Here is a 20,730-nt window from a genome sequence, read left to right as displayed (position 1 = left end):
CAATGGCTCCAGCAACTGCAAGTGAAGCCCCCTCCTCCTCAGGGATTGGGGCTTAGTGTGCACTGTGGCAGGGGGCAGAGGGTGGACTCTGCTTCCTACATGACGTAAGCTTTCTCTCTACAAGGAAAAGGTAAACACGTCTCAAGATGCCGGCATGTGGGAGATGACTGGTGCTCAGTGTATGACAAGCACTTGGAGATCTAAAAGAAATTACAATGTGCACCAATCTATGATAAAAACATGCAATTTTAAAGGGTAAAATAATACTAATAATTACAAACACACAACTAACTGAATACATTTCTTAACTTTTATCAGAGATAAAACGTAGACTAAGCAACAGACATTTTCGTTATGATCAAAGCAGCCAGCATAAGGAACTGGAAACACTGGCAGTTAGGTTAAATGCTGCCTTTAGCAGATTTTCCTGGAAAAGCCTTGAAGACTGTGTGTCTATTTTTGACTATCCATTAATTACCAAGCCGGTCCTGGGTGCTCTCTGACTTCCTGGCATTCTAAATTAAGCCAGATTTTGGACAGGCCTGAGGAGGGAGGGCTAATTACAAAATACTTTATTTAAACACTAGAAAGTCTTTCATGAAACCAAGCCAAGCCTCAGATTTGAAAGCACTTATTTAAAAATATCCTTGCAATAGTCATACTACTTTATGTTCTAATTTTAGAAGCTCAGTGTTTGTTTTTCTGGGGAAAAAGATAAATCCCATAAAAATACACTGTGGGCAGATAGGCAGTAAGGAGAGGCCCATACATGTCATGGGCGAAGGGATTCAAGACAAAGCAGGCAGCAAAGCAAGAGAAGGCTGAGGCGTTTGACAAATTTCAAGTATTATTACCTGCTCCCTTTCTGTGTCTCATTGCTGAGTGTTTTATTTTAAAAATGTATTTTTTTATTTTTGGTGTGTGTGTGTGTATGTGTGTGTATGAGCATAGTCAGTGCCCACAGAGACCAGAAGAGGACATTGCAAACCCTGGGGTGTGGGTGTTAGGATGAACCCCAGTCCTCTGCAAGAGCAGTACCTGCTCTTAACCTTGAGACATCTCCTCAAGTCTCATTGCTAAGAATGTTAAATAATATACCTTCAAAGCCGTCGCATTCTCTACTTGATATAAATACAATCTTAACTTGCATACAATTATTATGAAAAGTTATGAGTGCATTCCACTTGTTTCCTGCACAGTTCACCGTGACATTGCTAAAGAGGGAGGCACAAGAAATCAAAGAAGTAGAAATTACTAGAAAACAGTTGTGATTGTGTACAAAGTAGAATTTGTTTATAAAACATGTTATCAAACGTGGTAGATAAATACTGTACCATACCAGAATTTCATACATTAAAAACAAATGTCCCAACTGATCATCTAATGGTCACGTCCAATTTAGGAAGTCCCCTGAATAAGTGACTCAGAGTTCCTGGGAACACTAGTGTGGGTTGATTGATGCTTTGAACTCCAGTACAGTTTTAGAGTTGCTTGCTAGATTGCCACACCCAGTTCTCACCACATATGTAAGAACAAGAGCTGCTTTCAAAGGTTTGGAATCATTTCAACCCAGAATGTCCAGAGATGTGTAAAAGAAGAGCAAGACTATTTCAGGCACGGGAAACAAAGCCACCATGATCCCCAAGAGGTGATGGGGTGCCTTGTGGTGATGTTCAACATCAATGGAGGCCCTGTGCATGCGGCTTGCACCACTATTCATCACCTTGTTCTTGAAACCAGGGACCATATTTCTTGGGAGCTGTGGCTCAGTCTTCTACTGGTGCTGTTCCTGCAGTGGCTGTTGGCAGCCACCGGAAACCATGGCAACACTAAAGGCCACAAACACCTCCATCACTGCATGCCAGAGCTCCCTGGAACCTGGTCATGTGATGCACTTTGACAATGCAGAAAAAGCGAACTAACTTGCTATTCGAACCTAAAGGGCCTGCTGTCAACTTTATGGACCCAAGCCCGAAGTTGTCACTATTCTCTAAGAACATATCTACCATGGCAGAATACCACCTTGGTCCAGAAGAAGGATATTCCTTGGTGGGACTGTGAAGCTACCATGGCTATTTTGTTTTTCACTGAATAAGCTGGACAGCTTGAATTCCAAGCTTCCACCTCACAGCAAGCTTATTTTAAAAGCATGTTTCCCCATTTGTTCAATATATATTCAATGTGTATATATACATATCAGAGAGACATCAGATGAGAACACCAGATGAGAGACTGTACTGGTCCCAACACAGTTAAAGGCTCTGTATAACCATGTCACCCTAGAAGGTTGATGGTGAGGATGGTAATTGTCAGCCCTAAATCTTTGGAAGATGTGCCATGACAGCCCTGTCTATAACCTTCCAAACAGTTCCATGAGAACCAACCACTTACGAGTGGTTCTCAGAGTTGGGTAATGTCTGCTACCATGGTACGAGGTTGTAAAGGTAGGCACGCATCAAAGTTTCTTCCATTCAGATGAAAAATTGAAGAGTAAGTTGCCTGTAATACAAGATCATTTGTTCGTGTTGTTTCCTTAAAAGCTGTTGTAGGTGAAAATTGGGTGCGGGTGGGAGTAGAAAGAGAACCAGACTCTAAGAAGACAATGAGTTAAGTTCCTGGCTGCATGAGGGGAACAAGCACCTAAGGTATGGGGTAGGACTCCTCAGAGGTGACAGGTGAGTTTTGCAAAGGCACGGCCTCCCTGGAGATATCCTCCCACTCACTGGGACTGCTCTCAGAGGGCTGGTCTGGGACACTGGGCCGTGCCTGGAGCCTTTCTGGACCATCTTGCATGGAAGCCTGGGTGGCCATGATCAAAGCCACCAGCCGATAGAAGTGCAGCGCCATCACCAGGCAATTCTTCACGGCGAAGAACACCAGCATGTGGTTGATCACTCGGAAGTAGATCATCAGGACGAGGCGCACCACAAGGAAGGGACCATCTTGGATGAAGAAGCTGAGCCCGATGGCCCATAGATCTGCACTGTACTGGCACAGGAAGAGCCTGAGGAAGCCCCTGGCTTTCACAGAAGAGGGGCATACCAGTTTCAGCTGGACTGGAGAATGAAAAAAACAACAATTAACATTCTGAGGTGAAAGACGGAAATAGACATCTATATCGATGGTCTGGTTGTGAAGGATGGAGAGCGTCTATGCAGTGTAGCCCTGGGAGGAAGGGGGGAGATATCTCTCCACCTCAGCCCTCCATTTCCTGGCCCTGTGCTTCCATCCACTTTAAAGGCCTTGCATCATCTCCCAGCCTCCCTGTAGGGAATGACCAATTGAACAGTCTGAAGAGCAAAAGATACAAAGGAAACTGCTATGTGTGTGTTTGGGGGTCTGTAGAGGGGGTAGGCAGCAGAGACCTGTCTGTACATGGGGGGGCGGGTTTATCAAGTCAGGGAGCCTGGTACTACCCCTGGTTGCCTCTCTCTCTAGCATTAAGATACTGGCCATGTTGCATAACCTACTGACATGTCGGTTTCTCCCTTGAAACACCGAAGAGCCTGACTCCTAGGACCTGGGTCTCTGTTCATCAGCTTCTTTGAAATAGATGTGTAAATAGATCCTTTACGCATGCTCTTTCTTTACACATCTTCTTTCTATTGGAATAGCACCTTGTCTCCTTTTCTGCTCTCTGCTTCTTCCTTCAGTCTTCCTGGAGGAATGAGGGACTTTCTTGACTGGTAAGGACAGTATATGAATGGCAGAGTCCCCAGCCAGACCATCCAGGATGCTTTCTCTGGCACTCAACTCAAGTGCTTAGAATTCAAATTTAAATTGAACTCACATTAAACATAATTTTTCTATGTTGGTGATGGCGTGTGTCTGGGTTGGGAAAATAATAATGGCCATTATTCTATTTTGTCCTCGTTCCTTCTGCTTTTGTCTCCCAGTTTAAGAGCAAGACTGAGAATAATTGCAGATGTTTGTGTGTGTGTATTAGTTGAACAAAAGGAGACTCCATCAACAGATGAAACTTTTGTTTTAATTTCAAATATGTAAATTTAATTCAGGGTCAAGGGTAAAAAATAATCCTCTTTGTAATAATAAAGCCTTCCTTTTGGAGTTTTCCAACAAAGAATGTCTCAATCCAGCAAGGGCGTGCAAATATGAAGCGACTTTGATCGGGTTGAGCACAGTGTCCTACTTGTTGGAGGATACAATAGCAGTGTAGTCAGAAGTGACATTTGGTCTTTGTTTTCCAAACAGCTGCGTAGCGTTATCACCTCTGAACGTTTACACAGTTTCTCTCTTAAATAAAAATTTTCTTAGCAAGTCTGCGAACCACAAGACAAGAGAGGGCGAGCGAATGACAAAGGAAAGACACACTGAAGGTTAGTGAGTGTCTTTCTTGAGAAGCCATGCTCAGGGAATCCCTCCTGGTGGACCTCCCTCCACTCACCAGGGTATAAAGGATGGAGCCCTGGAGTCTATGAAGAGCAGCTGTCTGGCTTCTAGCTGGGTAACGAGCACCATGTACCTAAGGCAGACTTCAACAAAACAGCTGCATGCTGTTTGCATATATTTGTTTGTGATTATTAATCTGTAATTGGATTGGTATTTTCCTCTTTTTTTTTTCCTTTTTAAGAAAGGGTCTCAAAATGTAGCTGTGGCTGGCCTAGAAGACACAAAGTAGACCAGGATGGTCCCAAACCCAGAGATCTGCAAGCCCCCCTTGTCTTCAGAGTTCTAGGATCAAGGGAGTGCACTGCCATGCCCAACCATGCCCAACCTTTTTCTAATTTGAAAAAAGTCTGGCAACTCTTGCCATCTATCCAGGAAACAATTTTATCCAAGGAAGTGTGAGCTTAGGATCTAGAGGGTTCGGAAGACCACTGAGTCTTTAATGCAGACTCCCCAAATTCACATATTCTGTCTTAGTCTCACCCTGAAGCCAGCAGGATGATGAAGAAATAGATGAGGAAAAGAGAACCGTTAAAGTCTGAGCCTCCTCGAGAGTAACAAACTAAGGACAAGAATTGCCAAGTCATATTTCCAGCAAACCAAAAAGTCACAGTGTGAGTCCAAGCAGCAACCATTCCACAAAGCTCTCTATGATAGATACTAAGACTGTTTCATATCTTTGCTGCCCAGCATGCGAGCCACATGCGGCAAGGGAGAAGGTGAAATATAGCCATCATCACTGAAAAGTCACTCCTTAACCTTTATTGAATATCAAGCCGTCCAGCTATGTGTGGCTAGTGGGTACCGTACAGTAGGACAGCACAGTTATAGGAAGTCAGTATCATGGCATTCCAGCTGAACGGTCTACTTCTTTCCTACCCTTAAAGGCTGATGTATTCATTAAAGTTAGAATAAGGGCTTCCATGAAAGGAAATCATAACTTTCCACGCGGGGCTTGGAACTGCACCTCTTACCCTGTATGTGACATCTCACAATGTGACTGGCTGGAAATATGGAGGCCACACATCAACAGGTCACTAAACACTCTCTATATTATTGAGTCATAATAATATATGATACTGTGAGTATCATCCCATTTCACAGGTGAAAAACTGAGACACATATCTTAATAAATTTTGGCAAGATTAGAGATAATGAATAACAGAAGTATTTGTGGAGTCAGATATAAAACAACACAGTCAACAGCTCAAGCACTTATCATTATTAATTTTGGGTTTTGGTTTTTTTTTTTGGGGGGGGGGGAAATCAAATCTTACATAGACCAGACTGACCTCAAACTTGCTGTCTAGCCAAGGATGACTTTGATCTTCTGCTTCTTCTGTCTCTGCCACTAGAGTGCTGGGCTTAAAGGAACACACCACCGTACCTGGCTCTACTCATTATCTTAATCTCAGCCACACACCAAGGTGGGTCTACAATTGGCTTTCCTGAATTTCAACCCACTTTCCTTCCTTCTAAGTTACAGTAGAGCTAACACTGCCTCTTTCATGCTAGTGTGGTTTATATTTAAGAGTCATACTTTTCTGCTTCTTTATGTAAATATGAATACATTTACCTGCCAGGTCCAGGGGAAACTGTAGCATACTCCATGTCCATACGGCAAGGATGCCACAGACCAGTATAAGGTTAGTCCTAGAAGGCAAGAACATTTTAAATCATCAATAAAACATGACCACATGCAGAAGAGAGAGATCAGCTAAAATGCAGCTTGTTATGTACTAACTAAAGCCTTTTGGAGTTGGCAAATATTTTGTGTTATAATAAGTCCATGAAAAAAATAACCACGCCTGACAATGGAATCATACAAAAGATATGGTCCTTGGCTGCATAGCAAGTTTGAGACCATCCTGATCTACGTGTGATCTTGTCTCTAAAAAGAAAAACAACAAAAATAAATAAATAAATAAATCATAATAAGCAGAAATGAGAACACAGCCTACTGATCCCAAATTCTTTTCTACTCTGCTAACACCATAGAGACATTACAGGAGAGAAATGCTATACGAAACAGCTAGATACAGACATAAGCATTCAGACTCCCAACTATGATAATGATGTCCCAGAAAAGCAGACTATAGCACCAAGACTCCAAGACGGTAATAAAAAGATAATTCAAAGAGCTGGAGGGATTGCTTAGTGGTTAGAGCACTTGCTGCTATTGCAGAGGACCTGGTTTGGGTTACTAGCACCCATAGAGTGGCTCACAGCCATCTGTAACTACAGCCCACAGGAATCTGACAGGCTCCTTTGACCTCTAGTACCAAGCACATACATTAATACTGGGGAACCCTTATATACATAGCATTTTAAAAATAACCTTACAAAGAGACAACTCAGAAGGGCAGAATGATGCTCATCTACCCAAAGCTTGTCACAATGAAAGGAAAACATCGTTAGGTAGGGAAAATGCAGGGACAACTTCACTAAAAAGGATTGCAGCAGAGAATAGACTACAAGTAAAGGGAAGTGTGTGTGTGTGTGTGTGTGTGTGTGTGTCCTTCACTATTGTATGCTCAATACCCAAAATAGTACCTGGCACTGATAAATATTCAGAATTTCATTATAAAAAATTTTGATTGGACATACAAAAGAATGGTCTATGTTTAAAGAAACAGACCTAGGAGAACAATCTGGAAAACTAGAGTCTGAAAGAATAGAAGTGGCATAAATGCAAAAGTACTAAAGAAGAAACAAGCAGACAAAGCTAAACAAAACAAAACCAAGACCATGTGATATAACAACAGATTGTGCTTCCAGCTTTTCCCCAGTGAGAGTTCTGTCTGGAGAAGGCCAGAGGAACACGAGGAAGCGTGATCCCTAGCACACTGGTGGTCTTGAGGGGTCTCAGTAAACACACTGAGTGGAGAGACCTTGAGAAGTGAAACCTCAAAACTCAGAATTTCTAAATGAAACATCTGACCTGTTCTGGCCTGCCTCAGTAGTTGCCGTGGTGAAGGGATTGATGACAAATTAAAAAGAAAAAATGAAGGCTTCACTTTCAAAAGGAAGCAGAGACGTGTCTCCAGGTACAGACAGCGAGTTACCATTAATACCTCTTTGGATTATATAACTGAGCCTCCAGGAGGCCTCAGAGAACCCTCAGAGAAGGCTGTAATTACCAGTGTTACGAGGGTTCTCTGAGAATAACTTCGATAAGTTTAGTTCTTCCATCTTCCAAAAACTGACTTGGGATTACCAGGCGGGCAATGCCATAAATTGATAACAGACATTTGGATCTAGATAAGCCTCCCTCAGATATCTCCCACAGTGTCTTATTAACAAAATTAAGCAATATTGTGAGTGAGTACGGCTAGGTGGTTTTCTGACTGAGCCAATGACTCCCGGACTGGAGTGCTCCAGCTGATGGCCGCAGGCTCTGAACCAGGCTCCGCTCCTCCACATGTTTGATCAGTGACCTTGAGAATGATGCAGAGGAAGGCTCCTTGTGTGCACATAACGCACAGAGACAGAGAGCGGTTCTCCAGAAAACCTGATCACGAGTCCAAAAGATGTGACTGAATAGCCTAAATTGGGGTGGAACAGAATAGAAAAGATTCCATTTCCCAGAAGCAGCTCGTGGGTTTCCCCTTGATATCCTATTATGCGCCCATGGCATGACATGATTTATGGCTTTCCAGAGTCCAATGCAACCATAGGTCAATTCACAAGAAATATGAAATCGAATTTTAAGTGGAAGTCCTTTGAGAAAGTAGACTAAACCTCTTCTTTACTGTGTCAATGTCTATACATAGCAAACCTCCCATTTTTAACTAATAGTATATATGGTTTCTGATTTCAGGCTTACCCAGCAGGCAATTTTCTCCGTGTCTAACTCAGTGATTACACTTAATCCTCTAGTAACTCAACAAAGAAGGCACATATGTTTTCATGTTTGATCAAGAAGGAAACGGGAACCTAGAGAGTTGGGGAAATATGTCCAGACTGATTTTGTTGGAAAAATAAAGCTAGATAGCGGAGTTCAGCCACTATCCTCTAAAGACAGTTGCTTTTAATTTTTAAATTATTTTGTATATATGTGTAGCTGTGTGCACATATAAGTGTGTGTTTGCGGATTCCCATTCTCGTGGACTGAGCCACGAGGAGGTGTCAGATCCTCTGGAGCTGGAGGCACGGGCTGTTGCAAGCTGCCACACTCAGGTGCTAGGAACAGAACTCCAGTTCTCTGGAAGAGCAGTTTGCGCTCTTAACTGCTGAGATGTCTCTCACACCCGCATCCAGCCTTTTAGCTCCAGTTGTGATAACTCATTTTCTCCAGGTTGTGACAAAAACAGATAATCAAAGCTCGTGAAGACAAGAAGGATTTATCTTGGCTCATGGTTTGAGTGATGTCACCCATAATGGCGGGGCAGGCATTCTGCAGCTAGGAAACAGACCCAGGTGAATGTTGGCGCTCTGCTCACTCCTTTTTTTTTTTTTTTTTTTTTTTGGTGTTATCATTCATCTCAGTCCCCTGACACCTCATGTAAAACCTAAACAACTCACTAGAGACTGTACTGTGCCACTTACATTCTGAGTACGTCTTGGAAGTACCTTCACTGATATTCCCAGACATATGTCTCCTAGGTGGCTCTAAAACCCATCAAGCTGACAATCCAGAACATTCATCACACCAACCTCCTGCAACATCTCCAGGCATTAGAGGGAAAGCGTTAGTCCTACTGTATTTTAGGCTGTTCAGCACACGTCTGAAACATGCTTCTTGAGGAGAGAAATGTGTAAGTTAACTTGCACAAAAGAACAGAGCCTATGATTGCCAGGAAGCATAGAATGCTGTTGGATATGGAACTGATCAAGGAGTTAAATGTTTATTCCCTTTTGTGTTTAATGGGATCCAGTGAGGGAAATAAAATAAACTCGGGTCTTGTGAGTTCAGAGCAAAAGCTCATCCCCAAAAGAGTTGAGATGCATCTAGCATGACTAATAAAATTGCCTAAAGATGGAACATGTCACTTCCAGGGCAGATAGCCTCTGTTAGGATTAATCCCACAGAGCTTCCAAGAAAATGGCTGATATATTAGAGAGAATTTTTAAAACTGAAGGCAAAGAGAGTTTTCTTAAAGCGGTCATTTTTGAAGTTTCTTGCAATCTCAAACTTCAATAATTCAACCCAAAACATTTGTCTGTAAAACAGTAGTGTGCAGTGGCAGTGCAAAGTCTCTGGATCCTAGGGACAGGAATGCAAACATCAGTTCCACTACCCCCGGAGAGGCAGAATAAAGCCTCTAATGCTAGCCCGATGCTTACAGGCTTCCTCATACCCACACGCCACTGGACGTCTGTGCGCTGTTGTGTACTCGTCTGCGTTGTGAGGATGACAATTACAATTGCTACTAGATATCAGGGGATTGTTTCTTTGTATTATTGAGCTGTGAAACATATCTTGATGCAGTACCCGATGGGGCTGTGTATGGGGCAGTGATGCATATTGGTTGCTTTTATCTTATTGTGTATATTTATAAGATAATAATAATTGTGTCTGTCTCAGTATGAATGTCAAAACTAACTTATTGACCTAAAGACTTTAGAACAGTTCCAGGAACACATCATAGTAAACAAGCAATAACTGGGACTGTTATATTATTTGATGAATATTTTATTTTTATTCTACCTTCTCTCTAAAATACTTGGTGTCTCAATTTCATCTCCTTACTATATAGACATAAACTGTAAACTCTCCCTAGATCTAAACATGCCCAACCATAACCATACCATTTTCTACATTAGTTACTTTTTCCACAGCTGTGAAAAAAGCAATCCAAAGAAGGAAATTAGGGTGGATTTAAACCCACAGTTTAAGAGTGTTGTTAAGCATTGCGGAGAATCTCAGAGCCAGGCACCTGAGATAACGGGCTACATTGTATCCACATTGTATCCACATTGTATCCATATTGTATCCACAATGTATCCATATGTTATCCACATTGTATCCACAGTCAGGATACAGATGAGATAAAAGCTAGTCCTAAACTCCGTTTTCCAGGTTTTCTTTGTTATTCAGTCTCAGAACTCCGCCCCGGAAATGGTGCCACTACCTCTCTAGAAGGCGCCTCCAAACCACACCCCAATATGTGCCTTCTAGGTGATTTCAAATCCCATCAAGTTGATAGACAAGATTTAGAATCACAGATAGTGACTGCAAAGCTTTACCTATGTACACATAACCTGTCCACACACAAAGGATGGAAAAATGTGAGTGCTAAGAAAAAAAAAAAAAGGACTATCAAAAAATAATTTTGGAAAGGCGCAGGTAAAATATTAATCTAAAGAAGAATAATGAATTGTTAGAGCAGAGAATGAACCCAAGGAGGATAATGTTGGAATGTAAATAAGTTGCTGAGCTTAAACAGCAGTCAAGAATCTCAAGGACAGCTACTGTGAGGTGTGAGATTACTGGTTGCCCGTGTTTCAGTGGGTGCAGCTAACTTCCTTGGGTTGGAATTTTCCTTCTAGCATTTTCTGTAATGCTGGATTTGTGGATAGGTAATATTTAAATTTGGTTTTCTCATGGAATATCTTTTTTTCTCTGTCTATGGTGATTGAAAGGGTTGCTGGGTATAGTAGTCTGGGCTTGCATCCGTGATCTCTTAGTGTCTGCAGCACGTCTATGACCAGGACTTTCTGGGTTTCAGAGTTTCCATTGAGAAGTAGGGTGCAATTCTGATGCCTTTATATGTTGCTTGGCCTTTTTCCTTTGCAGCTCTTAATATTCTTTCTTTCTTTTTCTATATGTTTAGTGTTTTGATTTTTATATGGCGAGGTGAAGTGTCAGACTTTGTGGACTCCCCACTGGAAGCCTTACCCTTTCTGAGGAGTGGATGAGGGAGGCGGTAGAGAGAAGGGTAGAGTGGGAGGAAGGGAGGGAGTAGGGATAGCTATGTAAAATGAGAAAAGATTATATTTAATAAAACTTAATAAAAAAGAAAAAAGGAACCAAAATACACTTTTAAAAGAAAAAAGAATCTCAAAGGACTATGGGGCAGATTTATCTACTGCTGTTGTAATACCAGTTGACCTTTAGAAATATTATCCAAGAGACACGACTTACAATGGGCTCCACACTGTATCCATAGTCAGGAAACAGACACAGACAAACACTAATGCTCAGCTTGTTGCCTCGTTTTGTTTTTGTTTTGTTTTGTTTTCCTTTTCCTGTTCAGCCTCAGATCTCAGCCCATGAAATGGTACAATCTATATTCAGGACGGTACCTGAATTTCAGTTCATCTCATCATGAAATAAAAGATCTTCAGAAGTAACATTACTGAGGCGAGTATATACTTTTTCTTTTTGGTAACCAGGGAAATAAGTTACTAGCCTTTGCTGGATCAACAAAAGCACCATAGTCAGTGAAAATTAAAAATATAAAGCTTCAAGGATTGGGGTGATGGTTCAGTGATGAAGAGCACTGGCCACTCTTCCAGAGGACCCAGGTTTGACTCTCAACACCCACATGGAGACTCATAACCAGCTCTAGTCCCAGGAGATAGGACACTGTATTCTGATCAACCAAATATCAGGCACACACATGGTGCACAGAATTGCATGCAAGCGAAACACCCACACACACAAAAAAAGTAAATTAAAAAAATGTATAAAAGAAGTTACAGTTTGATTACTTTCTTAACTACTCCTTTTTGGAATACAAAGTGTTTTTTATATAAAAGAGACAGTCAGCGAATGGGATTCACGTATGGTTAAAAAACCGTGATAAATATGTTAAGATAATGAAGGGGAGAGAGAAAGAAGAAGGATGGGCACAAAGCACAAAGCTTTCAGAAGGAACATTGCACTGAGAAAACTGCAAAATCGAGAGACTGGGCATGGAAAAACTTGGGGAGGCCTCCTCTGCATTGTCCAGTCTTCTGAGATATAGTAATGGTGTGGGAACAGACTTTTTCTTTTTAATAAATGATCTATGTTCAGAAACCATACAGAGTGTTTCCCAGAGGTGATGAACTATTTCTCCCGAAGATGCTGGATTTAGATGCATGAGCATTTTGGAAAGGAAGCTACAGCAAATGAAAAGGTCAACAGATGCCGCTCCTCTTTAACAAATATGGCTTATATTAGACACGCTGTCAAAGATCACCATCCATGCTGTGCAAATGAACCAAAGACAAGCAACAAATTCGGTAACATTGGCTCTCCTTAGTGTGGCGGAATCTCAGGTAACAGCAGTGAGAATTTGCAGCATCCACTCTCGTGGCTCAGTTCCGTAAAAGAAGAATTGTATAAGATGGTGTTAAAGCTGCAGAGAAGAATTTATTCCAGATGATTGGAGTTGGTGGGAAGTCTGACTCTAATACGCTGCAACAAAAGGTGGGAAAGATTTCAAACATAAGAAAGAAAGCCCTAGAGGACCCTTGGGTGGCAGCTGATTGATGTGTGTGGAGGATTTCCGTTTGCTAATTGGGATTAGCAAACACTGCAAGATGGAACCCCATTTTTATCGATGACATTGCTCTTTATTAAAATATTTAATCCATTTGAAAGACATGGATCCTACATCCTTCGTCCTTGAGAAAGACAAGAGCTAGGAGAAGACTAAGATTCAATAGCACAGACAAGTAGAGTACCATTTCCCTAAAAAAAAGGCTCCAAGGAAGAGGAAACCAAAGTTAACTGTCATTTCAATATGAAATGTCACCCCCCATACTCCATAGGCTCTCCTGTTTGAGCACTTGGTCCCAAGCTGATGGCATTGTTTGGGAAGTTGTGGAAACTTTAGGAGGTGAAGCCTAGCTAGAGGAAGTATGACACTGGAGATGAGGTTTGAGGTTTTTATAGCTTCTCTTCTCTGTTTCTTGTTTTCCGGGCCAGCTTCCTATTCTGCAGCCATGTCTTCCCCAGCATGATGGATGGTATCCTGTCAGGAAATGTAAGCTAAATAAACATTTCTTGCCCCTAGGATGCTTTGTGTTGTGGGGGTATTGTACTATGCTAACAAGAAAGTAATGCTAACTATTTAGGAAGGGAGGAAGGGAGGAAGAAAGGAAAGGATATAAAAAGGGAGGAAGGGAGGAAGGAGGGGAGAAAGGCAGGAATGGAAGAAGGGAGGAAGAAAGGGAGGGAGGAAGGGAGAGCCACATTTCTAAAGTTTATGCAAATGTTAAATATATTAAGGCCAACTTGGTCAATCAGAGTAGAATGTTACAGGAGAAGACTTAGTCTTGAAAGAACAGAACTTAAAATGCCATATGAAGATTGACACTCAGGCTAAGCATGTTGGTATGCTAACCCCAGCATTGAGGAAGCAGAGGCAGAGGGAGATGGATCTCTGTGAGTTCTGTGCTAGCCCAGTCTGTATAGTGAGTTACAGGATAGCCAAAGTTACACAGAGACCCTGTCTCAAAGAAAGAAAGAAGGAAATAGAAAGTAGGAAAGAAAGAAGGGAGGGAAAGAGGGGGAGGAAGGGAGGAAGAAAAGGAAGGAAGGAAAGAATAAAAAGAGAAAGAAAGTTAGGTCATACTCAGAAATGTGGTTGTCCACAGGTGATGGGCTTGATTAGAAATAAAAAGAGAAATGTACACCTTCTGCTTCAAGGCTGTTAGTCCACTCATATGAGTGATAAATAGAATTCAACTTTAGCAGAGAATTTCTAAAAACAAGGAAGTTATAGAGGAATGTGATAAATTCTGTGCACTCAGCTGATTAAGAAATTATAGGCATGTTCAGTGAAGACCCAGCAGTGCCCTGTTTAAATTAAAAGATAAAGATCACACAAACATTTCCTGATCCTAAATGTGCCTCTTAGTATATGTCTTCAGTGGGTACAGCTCTAAGAGTTTAAAGGTTTCATCACCATTTCTGCTCAAATTACAGACTGACTACAAACTTTACTGGAACTGTGCATGACTCAAAGCCAAAAGTAACTCTGGTGATGAGAGATAGATAGATAGATAGATGATAGATAGATAGATAGATGATAGATAGATAGATAGATAGATAGATAGATAGATAGATAGATAGATAGATGATTGATAGATGATAGATGACGGATGGATAGATGATAGATAGATAGATAGATAGATAGATAGATAGATAGATAGATAGATAGATAGATAGATAGATAGATAGATAGATGGATGGATGGATGGATGGATGGATGGATGGATGGATGGATGGATGGATAGATAGATAGATAATAGATAGATAGATAGATAGATAGATAGATGAGAGATAGATAGACAGATAGATATCAACCAGTGTCACCCAAAGATTGGTAGATTCTTTAATTAAGAAAACAAAGGCAGAATGCTGGAGAAATGTCTCAGAGTTAGAGGACCCAGGTCTAGTTCCTAACATCCATCTATATCTCCAGCTCCATGAACTGTCTTCTGATCTCTGCAGGCACAGAACACTTGTGGAGTAATACATATGATCATGCAAGCCCATATGCTTAAAATAAAGCATTTCAAAGGTGACAAATGGAGTTTGTGATGGTGTTAGAGATGTTTGGAAAATGTGATATGTGATATTTCAAGAACAGAAGTGAAGAGCCTGTAACTGGAGCTCAGAAGATTTGGCAAAAAATAGGGAATCAAAACAGCTAGTATTTTCTGAAATGAAAAACAGGTAAGTGCATAAATTAATGTCGCATATAAAAGACTCAACAAGTCCACAATTTAAGTAAACATATAACAACTGTATGAAATGAATATAAAGATCCCCCAGAGTCAACAGTAAGGTATTGAGGTGAAGAATCAACTAAAAAGACTCTACAGGATGACTTCACATCTAGATATGAGATAGTAAAAGAGAGGATGAGTGACCTGGAAGACAGAGCCATAGGAAATCTCTGATCTGAAGCTCAGAGAGTCGAATGTGTTCAAGAAGAAAAGAGCAACACTTCCCAAACATTCAACTACATACACATTCAACAGAAACCTTAGGAAGGGGAGGAGAAAAGAAAGCAGAGCAAGCATTTAGAGATAATGGTGGAGCTATGCGCCTAGCAGCACAAAGTGTTGGTAGATGGAGAAAAGGAAACCCTGAAATCAGCAAGAGCAGACTGATTCTCGATGTGTAAGATGACCATGAATAAGCAAGAACTAACATCTGGTAATAGAAAATAACATTCAGAAAACCACTGAATGGTTGAATATGTAACATAGATATGTAATATAGATATTTCTATCATATATGTGTATGTTATAAAGGAAAATTTGTTGACCATTTAAAATAATCCTAGGAAGAACAGCACACACTTAAACTCAGGAAAATGTGAAATATCTAATTAGTCCTAGAGGAAGTAATGGTATTGAGTTAGTCATTAGATAAAATGAAGAAGTGAAGTAGGGAGGCGAGGAAGAGAAGAAAAAGGAAAAGGGAAAGTAAGCAGCTTCTCATAGAGGTTTGACCCAGATTGCGCCTTTGGCAAATTCTAAAATCTTCAAAGAAATAATAACAATTATACAAAAACTATTTTCAGAATATAAAGATAGAGGGACTACTTCCTGAGGCATTCTTCAAAGTCAGGGTTAGTCTAATTCAGAAGTCAGAACAAGGCACCATTAGACATAATACTGGCAAACAAGACACCACATATACAAGATAGAAGAAATGAATCGTTGGCACATCAGACCAAAAAGCATGTTATAAAGGATTATGCAGCCCAACTAAATTCAATTTATACTGACATTCAAGGTGGTTTATCGTCTGAAAATCAGTTAATATAATAAAAGGCAACCAAAATAAAATCATATTAATACAGACAGACATCATGATATTCAATATACATAAGAACAACTCAATAATCTAGAAATAAAAAAGACATTTGCTCAAGTTAATAAAGATAGTCTGTGTATGTCTAATGCCAATACCATCCTTAACAGAGACAGACAGAACGTTCATCTCCGAAGACTGAAATGTATAATCCCACTGCTTCTGTTCTAAGTAGAGAAAACATACGAGGTAGGAGAATAAGACATGAAAAAGGAATTCACAGAACGTACAATGGCGACAATCAGAAGTACCTTTACTAATGAATAGCATGATATAACATACAGTAAAAACCTAGACAGAGATAAAACAAAACAAAATAAGTAAGTTTTGTGTGTTCCAAAATCATTTTGCTGGTTACAAAATCATTATATAGGTAAATATTTTTTTTACTAACACAACTAAAAATTAGAAAAGGAAAGTAAAATAAAATCCATTAGAAAGGATATAAGAAATAATAAAAGACACAGGAGAACCACTTGAAAGTAGAGAAAGAATTGAAAAGCAAAGGCGAATTGAAGAGTGTTTAAGTTCAGGTTCTTCACGTAATGTCAAGATTCTGAACCTTCCCAACAGGTCCTTAAGGTCACTTCGCTTCCTGCCAAGACCATGAGGATTTCCTTTTGTGTGTTTGTTTGTTTGCTTGTTTGTTTTTATAAAACTTTGCAAGGTAATCATAGCTATGTGACTATGCAAAGTCCCTGGGTTAACAGAATCAATATTTTTAGGAAGCCGTGCTACAGTGTCTAGAGTATTTAACCTCAAAAGTCACTATATGCCACAGTGACAATAGTGTGATGTTGGTATAAAGACAAACGCATGCGTCCTTAGTGCTCTTACACTGGGAGTCTATTGATTTTGAGTAGATATGGCAGATGAACTCAGAAAGAGCATTTTCAACAAATATTTTTGAGACAATTATTCCAAGTTGGTACAATAAACAAGTCTGTGTCAATGTCAAATAAATTGAAATTGAAAGTTTAGTTCACAGTGTACACAAAATTAAATCAAATGGAAACACACACACACACACCAGTTTCCATAGGTAGAAAACAGAACACACTTCTGATTTTGGATTTGTTATTATTTCCTGTACATGCTACCAAGAAACATGACCCAAAAGAAAAAAGCCAGTACAATGTATTTTATAAAACTATGCTCTTCATAATATATAATTGTGGGACTAGAAAGATGATTCATCAGTGACAGACTTGGGTTGAATTCACAGCACTACATAGGGACTAATAACCATCTGTAACTATCGTTCCATGTGATCCAGCCCCTTGTTCTAAAGACACACACACACATGCACAAAATTGGCATTTTGGGTATAATTTCTCATATTATAGGTAAGATCTGAGATAAGAGCTTAGAAACAAGCTATTAGAAGAGAGGAATAATCTTGAGATACATTCTGGGACTTGACCATAGAATGAGGGACACTGGCATCATGGAGGTAGAAGGGTACAGACAGGAGGCTACAAAAGCACACTGGTGCAGTCCAGGGGTCTTCTAAACAAAATGACTTTAATTTGAGAAAATACAATTGAAAATGATATTTAAAAATAGAATCTGTAACAAAATCCTATCCTCTCCGTGGGAAGGTGTTTATAGGACTCAAGTTCTCATAAAACATTGTATAACATTAACAAATGATCCACACACATTCTACAATAAACTTGGAATCATGTCTAGATTTCTTTCTGTCCACGGATGAAAAGCCTGCAGATACGAGGGCCAACTATAATTTATTCAGCCCCATTAAGCATCAACTTGCATGAAATGCAAGTTCAATTTTTCCAAAATATATGCTCAGAACGTATTTAGATTGAATTGTAAGTGACAGAAAAAAACTGGGGATTGATGGTGTTTTGACATATCAAGTGCTCTTCAAATTCTTGCTGAACCAAAACAATCCTGTTCCGGCTGAAGTGGGTGCTCTTTTGTTCATAACTTGCTCATGGCTTTACTACCCAAGCTCTGCTCAACACACTACCTGGCACATGTTACATAAAAAAACAGTTCTAAGTCTATTAAACAATGCCTAGTGACTTCCAAGGGTCCTTTTTATGGGTCAACCAATTAAATAAACTTATTTAATAATCAACATTTATTGGTAAACATGGGAGGCATTACTCATTGATGATGCTTCTGGATGGGGCTCATAGAGCCCATTAAGATAACTGGGTTTGGCATTTCTCTCATTTTACGATGAGCACCATAAAACACAGCCCTCCCCAAGTCCTTTTACTATCCTGTGTTGCCTCTGTTCTCTGTAGATACTTAGCATGTATGCATTCATTTTCAGACAGGGGTAATTTGTTATCATTATGGTGTCATGTCTCTGTAAGTCTCCACATTCATTATTGCACGTGCTCCATCACAATCCATTCTTGTTCCTCTAGTAATGACATTGTATTATAATTATCTTAAGCATATTTGAAAGCATTATGCGATGCAAAGTGCCGATCAACCATTAGGCACTGAAACCACCAGACTAAAATAAACACTATGACTACAGTGATCCAATTCATACTGAATTCCTCAAAAAAAATAATGCCAACTTAATAAACTAAAAGAAAAATTAGTATGCACAAAACAATGAGTGCTCTTGTAAAAAAAAAATCCCTTGTTTATAAATAATGATTCACACTATAATTGAGAAATTAAGTTTATTTAATAAGTTGGTGCATTTTGCTCAGTCTTTTTGCTATGTTGTTTGAGAAGTGTGGGATAAAGTAAACTGTAGCATTAAAAGCCAGCCTCATTCCAATTTATTTTTATAGCATCATACAAAACAACCCAAGCTTAAAGTACATTCAGGCGCGGGGACTCAAATCCCTAATGGGAAGAAAGCGGCTCCATAAACAGATGTGATCATGGATTCTGAGTTTATTTGCTTGTGGCAAAAATAAAAGTACCAACTCAATAAGTTTTAATTTATAGGCATCTCCACCAGAAAGCCTTTGGGCACTTTGAACCAAACTGACTAAATATAAAATTTCATACAATAAAACTTCATCTGCTCCATTCTGCCTTCTCGCTGGGAAATGTAAATTCTTCAGCTGCAGAAAGGGACAATTTCTCTGTGTCTCTTGTAACTATGCTGTGATCTAAGAAAAAATGCCATTGATTGTACTCATGACACCTAACTGAAGATAGAAGAGACACCAGAGGGTCTCCAGATACCTATAGTCACTGTGGTTCTGTCCTGGCCCTCCTGGACTGACGGGGCCAATAGATGGTGGTTTGGTCTAAGCCAGGCTAGATATATCCTGTCCCTTTCTCAGGCACAGTCTCCGTCCTGCATTTTCCTTTTTACTATAAAGATTGGTTCCTAGTATGTATCTAAATATGTATGTGTACATATAGTACATGTGCTGTGTGTGTGAAGACATGTTCATGGGTGTGCATGTTGCTTGATGTGCCTGCACATGTGTGTATAAGTGCATATGAAGCCCAGAGGTTTTAGGTTGGGTATATTCATCTATCATCATTATTTTCTGAGTCTCCCGTTGAACCTGGAGTTTACTGATTTGGCTTCAATGGATAGAGAGCAAGCCATAGAGATTTCCCTGTCTCCATGTCTCCATTGCGGGGATCATAGACACACACTATCATGCCTAGTATTTACATGGGAACTGGGGATCCAAAGTCAAGTCTTGATGCTTGCAAAGAAAACAGTTTACTAAATAATTCATCCCTCGAGCCCTGACACAAAGATATTTGTCATGGAAAGTACAAATTCGAGACGATGAGACAGAAGTGTGGTGCTTCTGACCTTACCTGACGTTATCTTCCTTCAGAGTCTCAGTGGTGAATTCCAGTATGTCCGCCGCTGTCCCCACAAACATCAGAAGAAGTTCTGAGAGTTGGTCTCTAGTAATAGTGCCTCCAATGGGCAGAAGCCACCGTCCAAGGATCAATATTAACAGCAGCGTTTGATGGAGTGCTAGGGTCCAGACTGGATCACAAACCGAGGATAAGGTATCTAGGAGCTCCGAGGTCTGTTGAACAGAGACAGCCCATAGACATCAGGATTAGAGACCATCAGTGTGTACAAGATTGTCTACTTCAACATGGATTTCATTCAGCAGTGTGTTTCTGTCAACATTTTCCAAGAACCATTCTTAATTTAATAAGAAAAATGCCACCTCTTTTAGATGAACACCCTAAAAAGGAAATATAATGGAGTTCTTAAGGTCAGACTTACCCTGTGGCTAATTTAAATCTTACACTTTGTAAGACGATATCTTGTAATAGTTAAAGGACCAATGTAATAATGTTTTAAAGATCATTGTGGATTTTATTATACTCTACAATAAAGTATAACACATAGCACAGTTTGATAAGTTCCATATTAAAATTATAACAAATCTAGTATTTACTTTTAACTGACTTTAAATCTGAATTTACTAACAGGGTTTCTCTGTGGCTTTGGGGCATGTCCTGGAACTAGCTCTTGTAGACCAGGCTGGCCTCAAACTCACAGAGATCTGCCTGCCTCTGCCTCCCGAGTGCTGGGATTAAAGGTGTGCGCTACCACCGCTAGGTAACATTGG

The 20,730-nt window shown here is 40.1% G+C and overlaps 1 protein-coding gene across 1 annotated transcript in view; it reads right to left on the bottom strand.

Moving 5' to 3' along the window:
* Positions 1-1,884: 1,884 nt before the first annotated feature.
* Tmem26 (transmembrane protein 26) overlaps positions 1,885-20,730 on the bottom strand; it is a 43,231-nt gene continuing 24,385 nt past the window's right edge. Inside the window, exons 4-6 of the mRNA XM_057751367.1 lie at positions 19,955-20,175; positions 5,984-6,060; positions 1,885-3,056 (exon numbers count right to left, since the gene is read on the bottom strand). Of these exons, the coding sequence (XP_057607350.1) occupies positions 2,641-3,056; positions 5,984-6,060; positions 19,955-20,175 (714 nt within the window). The 3' untranslated portion in view covers positions 1,885-2,640. The remainder of the gene's footprint in view (positions 3,057-5,983; positions 6,061-19,954; positions 20,176-20,730) is intronic.

This window comes from Chionomys nivalis, chromosome 19 (genome assembly GCF_950005125.1).
Source record: "Chionomys nivalis chromosome 19, mChiNiv1.1, whole genome shotgun sequence".
Taxonomy (NCBI): domain Eukaryota; kingdom Metazoa; phylum Chordata; class Mammalia; order Rodentia; family Cricetidae; genus Chionomys; species Chionomys nivalis.
The sequence above is the reverse complement of the archived record's forward strand: the minus strand, read 5'-3'. Positions and strand labels throughout refer to the sequence as shown.